Source organism: Armigeres subalbatus, chromosome 2, assembly GCF_024139115.2.
Source record: "Armigeres subalbatus isolate Guangzhou_Male chromosome 2, GZ_Asu_2, whole genome shotgun sequence".
Lineage (NCBI taxonomy): Eukaryota > Metazoa > Arthropoda > Insecta > Diptera > Culicidae > Armigeres > Armigeres subalbatus.
Genome location: NC_085140.1, coordinates 73,790,082 through 73,798,399, shown reverse-complemented (window position 1 = coordinate 73,798,399; position 8,318 = coordinate 73,790,082). Strand labels below are relative to the sequence as shown.

At 35.9% G+C, this 8,318-nt stretch overlaps 1 protein-coding gene across 1 annotated transcript; it reads right to left on the bottom strand.

The window, feature by feature from the left end:
* Positions 1–2,897: 2,897 nt before the first annotated feature.
* Positions 2,898–8,111, bottom strand: LOC134214541 (uncharacterized). Its single transcript, XM_062693900.1, has 5 exons — positions 7,772–8,111; positions 7,217–7,639; positions 5,691–5,810; positions 5,251–5,609; positions 2,898–3,577 (listed from the first exon to the last, which is right to left on the bottom strand). Exons 1-5 carry the CDS (start codon positions 8,109–8,111, stop codon positions 3,077–3,079), a joined length of 1,743 nt encoding a protein of 580 aa, XP_062549884.1. The 3' UTR covers positions 2,898–3,076.
* Positions 8,112–8,318: the final 207 nt, after the last annotated feature.

Below are 8,318 nucleotides of genomic sequence, written 5' to 3'. Positions count from 1 at the left end.
CGATTGCCAAAGATTTATTCGATGATTTTATATATAATTACCAAAGTTTGTACGGCATAGAATATATGACTAGCAATGTGCATAACTTATCTCATGTAGTAGATGAAGTAGATAGATTTGGTTGTTTAAACACTTTATCAGCTTATTCTTTTGAGAACTATCTCCACTCAATAAAGAAAATGCTTCATGCGGGACCATTACCTTTGAATCAAATTGCTAATAGGTTGACCGAGCTCATTAACAGTGAACCCTCAATTGATTTCTTAGACGTATTGCAGACAAAAACAAGATGCGTTCACTCAATAGATAGAACAGACTCTAAAGTGACGCTTAAATTGACGGACTTCATATTAAGTACAAATTTCGAAGATAAATGGTTTCTAACACAAGATTTTTCAATCGTTAGTTTCAAAAATGCTATGGAAAATAATTCGGACTGGCAAATTGAAGGAAACACTGTAGGGGAAACTGTTTTCTCGAAAACTAATCATATTTTTATACCAGTGATATGTTCAAACGAATCCGTTAGATAGAATATTGAATCTGAGTAACATTTGATATTAGTTACTTTATGTATATGAGTTTTAGAGAGGTTTTATTATTTAAGTATTCTCAATCCTTTTTTTCTTCAAAGGAGAAAAGTTTAATAACTTTGAATATGTCCATCCAAAACGTACCAAATTTTTACTGGACAAAGTTTTATTATTGTAGAATTGGATAAATTCACTCAATTAACTATTACTTATTTTCCATTGAAAACAAAAACAAAACAAGATAAATACTCAACATGGACACACTTGATCCCCTACACGGAAGAAAAAAAGTACCCAAAATTGAGTACTTTTAAACTTACTTTTGAGTTATTTTTTCTCTTCGCTTTCATCCACTCTTTCTTTTGTTGTCAAAAACAAAAGAGCCAAACAATCCAACGACGCCAGTTCGGGAAGCCAATTTTAGTTTTATTACCTGAGGTCGAAATTGAGTGAATTAAACTTAAATTTGGGTCAATAAATTTTCCGTTGGGTACTTTTTTAACATGGGAGTAAAGGCAAACTACTTCGACCCTACTTACTCAATTTTGGCTTACCGTACGGATATGTTCGAGGTTGGGTGAATTAAACTCACTATTGGGTAGTTTATTTCTTCCGTGTACAGTTTGGACACACTTGATCCCGATATTGCATATATTAAGGCGTTTGTTGTATACCGTCGCATATTATTGCATTGTATATAACTAATTAATCTGTTAAAATTCTTTTCTAGTTAAAAAGTATAAATAATTTTAATTTCTCTTTAATTTTGTCAGACAATACACGTGTGATTCAGATCAGACAATACACGTGCAATTTGAATTTCTCGATAGGCTTATTTCATTAACCAGAAAAAAGTGTAGTTGAATATGAACACACTTAGTTTTGATTAGTTTTATTAAATGCATTTTAACATTATTTTCAATGAAAAAGAGTGTAAATTAAGCTTTGAAAAAACTCAACAAATCACAGGGCTTAAAATCAGTATTGTTCGATCTGGTATTAATTTTTTTCCGTTTGAACTAAAAGAAGTTTGCTTACAATCGCCATTTATTTGGAAATCTTCTTAAAGAATTTAATAATAGGCTCATTCAACATCTTTTGGTCAGTCGTTTACGAGAAATCGCATTTGTGTAATAATAACACGCACTACAAAAATGATGATGCATGACAGTAGCATATTGATGTATGAAGTCATCATCCTGGTATGGGAGAGGCAATGGATCAAGTAGGGGTTAGAATGGGTCACTGTTTTAGCTACTTAGGATGCTTGTAGAATAGATTGAATGCATCTGAGGACAAGAAGACCAAAATATAAGAGACCCTTTTGAACAATTTTGCTCTACTACCTCTAGACTGCCGGTGAGAACGATGACCCGTTCTCACCCACAGACGCATCGTCACCCCCGATGGCGGTATCGTATCACACTCTTTTTTTATTGGTCCCAAAACAGGTACTCAGGGATATTTACCATTGGCCATGGCATTTGCAGTGTGGCCAATTTTCAGAGATTTAATAGAATAGTAAGATTCTAAAATGTATCAATCAACCATTTTTGGTATCATAACTATATCAATCGTAAAGAGAGATCCTCTTGGGAACATCATGGTTGACGTGATATATGATGACTATAGTCTTACTGTCCTTTAGTGAAGTGAATGGTTTGCAGATAAATCATCATCACCATGCAAACTTTGTTGCTATAGCAGATATTCTATCTGTCACTTACTCTATTCGAGAACTAAAATACTTGCCTTGCTTAATACTAACAATATTTAATTTTCGCACGACTGATATTATGGCAGACTATGTAGGATTGTTAGGATTTGAGGCTAGACCAATTCAACCTTTCATTAGACTTGGAAGAACCTAAAGATGTTCAGCTCATAAAGGGATCAATTTCCCCCTATATGGGGATCAAGTCTCCCGCAAGTTTTTTTTTTTTTTTTTTGTGTCTTTATTAAGGAGACTTTCAGCCCGAGGCTGGCTCGTCTCCGTCTCCCGCAAGTTTTGAAAATGCCAAATTTTCTATCTTTCGGCAAAAATCGATTTTTTAGTTACTTTCATAAACAAATAATTGCTTTCAATGACGTTTTTGAATAGCTTATTAAATTCTTTATCAAGTCCATCAAGAAGCGTGCAAATCTGTGCATCTTACATCGAGAAATATGCTAAACAAAAAGTGGGGATCATGTGTGTCCAGTTTCCCCTACTAAATAAGTTTGATTTCTTTGAGACGCCTTTTAAATCATCGTTTATTCATATATATGCTGCAAGGGAAAGTATACATAACTTGTCAGAAGAAAGAACATTCGGAATTAAAACTATACTGTGCAAGCTGGTTGCTATTTTCTGGAAAAGCGAAATTATATTTGTTCCTCTTATTCATACTTTTGAATAAAAAAGGGAAAATAATCTACTGATTCTCTCTAATAATATGTATCAAATTGTTTCCTTATATGTAGTATAATGAATTTGTTATAATAAAAGTCTTATTAATAAATTAGCAAACTCAAACGGATTTATAGTATGAAAATTTTCGGTTTTAATCCTCGTCAGACTGCATTAAAATATCGACATGAGATTCCATTTCAGCATCATAATCGGATTCGGCAGATGACTCATCATTGTTGGAATCAGTTGTCATATTATTGAGCGGCATATCATCGCGATCTTCATCATAAACCTGTTCAGCGCCTTCGTCTACTTTACATTTCTTGATCCTTGTTTTGCGGCACGTAGACTTCCTCGGCTGTTTACTAGATGACCTGGCCTTCGAGTACCGGAATAGTCGGTTCTTGCAGAATGATTCCAATTTAATGCTGCTATATGTTGGATCTCCTACACTCACAATTGCAAGAAGCAGTTGAAGAACATTGACGAACTCGCGAAATCCGCGTTTCGATTTATTCCCTCTGTTGATGCCAGTCCAAGTAAAACTATTCCAGAACGTGCGCGTGAACAAACAGTCAACTATTAAATAGCACGCCGAGTCGCCCTTTTCATAATATGTAGCAGGAGGAATAATTTTCGTAAAATATTTGACCTGAAATATAGAGAAAAAACAAATTGTATTTGTATATGCTCATAACATTTTGTTTCACAACCGATATTTATAAAACTATCTCTGTCAAAGTTTGGAAAGCTCCTTACATAAAAATAGCATATACAACATTTCGCGCGTAACATATGATTACGGCTTATAAACCAAAACCATGATTTTTCATTTTCTAGCATAAACGATTGCTTTGTAAATTATTCTTTATCGTAGGTAAAACTCCATACTTAATATCTCTTAAGAAACACATTTATTGCTATTTTGAGTGAACGTCTCATGAACCATTTGCACTATAGTGGATTTTAAGTCCTTTGTTGGCGCCCTTAACTACCATGCGGAATGTTTGCTTTGGTTTTAGGCCGTTCACTTTATATTATTTATTTAAAAAAACTAGCTTCAAGTTATTTTAAAATGTATATTCTTACTAGATTTTTGATATATCGCATAGCAGAACTATTCTGGCTAACAAATCTAAACAAATCCGATGATGTTACTAGCTTTGAGCAAACGGCTTAAAAACCAGACGTGTTGCCGGTAATGCGAGTAAACGGCGCAATTTTTGTTCTTGCTGAAATTTTGTAGATTTCGAATGGTTTTTCAATTAATCTTAATCTGCTGTTATAATATAACCATTTACGTATAGTATCGACATGGTTTTGGCCATGAAATGAGTTTCAAATTCAATAAATGAATTAAATTAGTCATAGAAAACTTGAACCTCATTTTTCTCGGTTCAGCATTGTTGGTTTTTCGGCCGTAATCATATGTTGCTCGAGATTTTCTCTGAACCTTAGTCACTTCAATGACGATATTGGTAATAATATTCAACAGTATAAAATTCAACCTGCACACCAATCCATTATTTTTTTTGTAAATAATGTTATTACCAGCCCTGTACTAATAAGCCATTGGGCTGTCTACATTTAGGCTAACTAGTTGAAGCACATATTGCCCATGGATAGTATATTAATATTTCCATCTTTGTGGATCATGAGTTAAGCCGGAGATTTTTTTTACATTAGCAATCACATTAAGGCTACTCCAGATTAGTGAACCAAGATCCCATCTCTCTTAGATAGCCTAGGTTTATGAAACGTTATATTGTTATAAGAACTCAGCTCAATATCAAAACTCGAATATAACAAATATGTGTTCATAGGTAATATGTACACATATTTGCAAGCTTAAGCAGATTATCCTAAATGTAGGCAACTCCAACAATCGAGCGAATCAGTTCAGTCATGCGATCATGAGCAGCATATGTATATGTATGTAATAGAGGGTAGAGGACCATTTGGGCAGCATCCTCTATTCCCGTTCGCAACATTAATTACTCGTACGCATTACAATTGAATTATTTAGTTCTAAATACATGGTAATTATCGGTAGATTTAAAGTGATGTACCAAATATCAAGCCATTTGGTTGGAAGGATCGAGTTATTACGGTGCGGACGGGAATAGAGGAAGCTGCCCAAATGGTCCTTCTCTATTTAATTCATATTCTGCTAATTATACATGAACTCAAGATTTTGAATGATTTGAATGGAATGGATCCAATCCCAGTTTGTAGCAAACGAATCTAGTAAAATCTAACTTAATATATTGGCAGGAAGTAACACAGAGAATATATAGTTATAATGAGAATGCTATTTAAACTCACATAGTCCTCAAACACTTGTTTGCTGGCCAGAATCTTGTTGAAACTGAGCAACTCGTCTTCGTCGTTAATGTGCTTGTGCTCTCCGACCAACTTTCCTTCCTGTGGTGCAACTGGGTATCTTTTGTCGATCTCAATCATTGTCGCGAATCGAGGCAAACTTTCCTCTAGACAATCTACGACCACTTGACGAATCGTCCCTCTGATTGCATTAACAATATCATCCTTCATGTGGGTAATTTCGGTTCGAATGGAGGTCATATCGTTTCTCAAAGTGGCCACTGCGGCACCAAGCGCTACCATCTCGGACTGTAATGACAATACAGCTGCTTTTGCTTCTTGCAACGAATCCACTTGAATGTCTGGAATTGTAATATAAGTAGGTTATCCATATATTAATGTGATTTAGTACAATAGACGATTAAATAGAACATAGTTAATACTTGACAATTCAATAGCCTCAGCGCCAGCTGATGGTGTATTTATGTATATGATGTTGTCATCAGAAACAAATACAGGCTGGTCTTGTTGACTCTCTGACATCATAGCTGATGAAGCCGAACCTGTTAATATAAAAAAAAAACTGATTAATACAACTAGCGGTATTAGTGTCTTTCGTGTGCTTTTGCACATAAACATATGCATTAGGGTGGTTCAAAAAATTGATTTTGCTCCACAGTGCTCATCTGATTCTTTACCATGTTCTGAGTCTCCTCTGAAAATTTGATCTCATTTGGATTAAAACTGATTTAGCACAAGCCGTTTCAAATTTGCATGCAAATTAGTATGGGGAAATTTATTTTTTCATTGAACTGGTAATGACGCTTCGCCATCAAGCGCAGGTTAAAAGAAAATCTACATAGCTGAAAGGAATACTCAACAGCTTTCGCTCAGTGAAAACCGCATCTCAATTAATCGTTCCAATAATTAGTAATCGAATTTAATCTATACCGTGGTTTTCGGAAGCTAATTGCATAACTCATCAACAGGCAACATTGCTGCTCGTAGCCCGAAAGATAGCACACAAAAATTCAGGCTACTATGTTGCACTGCACATATCAGTGATGCCCTCAAAGAAGTTTAACGATCATGACTAAAGATTCGCAACCTGTCTTAAAATCGATTACTAATTCTTGGGGCGATTAATCAACATGCGGTTTTCGTTGGGTGAAAGCTGTTGAGTATTCCTTTTAGTTATATAGGTTTTCTTTTGACCTGCGCTTGATGGGGAAGCGTCACTACCAGTACAATGAAAAAATAAATTTCCCCATAGTAATTTGCATGCAAACTTCAAATGGCTTGTGCTAAATCAGTTTGAATCCAAATGAGCTCAAATTTTCAGAGGACACTCAGAACTTGGTAAAGAATCAGATGAGCATTGTGGAGCAAAATCGATTTTTTGAACCACCCTAATATGCATACTAACATACACATCAGGGTGGTTCAAAAATTCGATTTTGCTCCACAGTGCCTACTCGATTTTGTCGATTACTAATTATTGCATCGATTACTAAAGACGCAATTTTCGTTGAGTGACAGACAGCTCTTGAATGTTCCTTTTGGCTATTTGGGTTCTTTTTTCGCCTGCGCTTAATTGGGAAGCGCCATAATCAGTATGGTGAAAAATTCACTTTCCCCATACTAATTCTCATGGAAACTTGAATCGACTTGTGCTTAATCAGTTTTTGTCCAATTTCGCTCAAATTTTCGAAGGACACTCAGAACATGGGACAGAATCGAATGAGCACTGTGGAGCAAAATCTGAATTTTGAACCACCCTAATACACATACGCACAATAACATAATCTCATTTCGTCGAGCTGAGTCGAATTATGCTATAACTTAAATATGACATATCTGAATTTGTGAAACAATATTCGAATCACAATTTAACATATTTGAAATCGCAAGTTTAAGGCATCAAATGTGAAAACCATTACATGGCTTGTGTCATATTTAAAATACTTACATGTTAAATGGTCTGCCTTCATTCGTGGCCTTTGGACAGCTTGAGATGCATTGAATTGTTGGCTTGAATGTGGTTGGGTTACAGAAATAGGTTTCTTAGCTGTGTTTGTCGTTGAACTTTTCACTGCCACCTGGGATTCACAGGCTTGAAAGGTTATCACGGGATTGGGAGTAGTCATGTGTCGAGTATCATCAACTTTAGCCAGCTGACCTGGTCTAACGCACAGTTCCTTTTTCGGTGTAGCGTGGTTTTGTCTTTGAAGACATTTTGCTTGAACTTGAGTTTCAGTGAACTCGGAAGCACATTCCTGTGCTGACGTGTGCAATACGTAGGACGGCCCTGCAACTTGATCTTCCAAATTGTGTTTCTGTTGTACCCGGTGATCTGATTTAAACTGCAAAGCCTTCTTTGATGACGAAATTTCTGAATATTTTGGGAAAATATAGAACAGATTATTTATAAAGATAAAATGTCAACATTTTTTTTTTGGAATTCCCCTACTCGTGACGATAAACACAGCATTTTTAGAATATTTCTTAGAAACGTCAGGCTTACCTTGAATGACTTTGTTGTAATCCTTGAGGGGTCGAGGTTTTGATGCTTCGTCCTTACGATGTTTCAGCAACTTCCGCTTGGCTTCGATATCCGACACATCTTGCTTCAACAGCTCTTCCGCTGCAGCTTCCGCCGCTTGAGAACTTTTGTATTTGCGGCTCGAGATAGCCGGAATTCTTTTCGTTGCACCATTAAACTCAACACCTTCCATGCGAAGCTTGTCCAATTTTTCATTAGAAGGTATTTTTGGCCACATAAGAAACCCATCTCGCAACCAAGAAACCGGAACAGCCAGCACACGCAGCTGCTGTTTTTCAAAAAACTGGGCCACCGTAAACATCTGCAAATCATAATAATCTGATTTATAAATTATTACATAAACTAAAATATTATGAATAATACCTTGCAGTTGAACACAGCCGATTTTATTGAGACTTTAACGTTAACTCATGTGTCATCATCATCCTTCTGGAGGTTCTAGCGTGTCGGAGGTGAACAGATTGAAAAGCAGGGGCCCGAGGATACTGCCCTGGGGGACGCCTGCGAC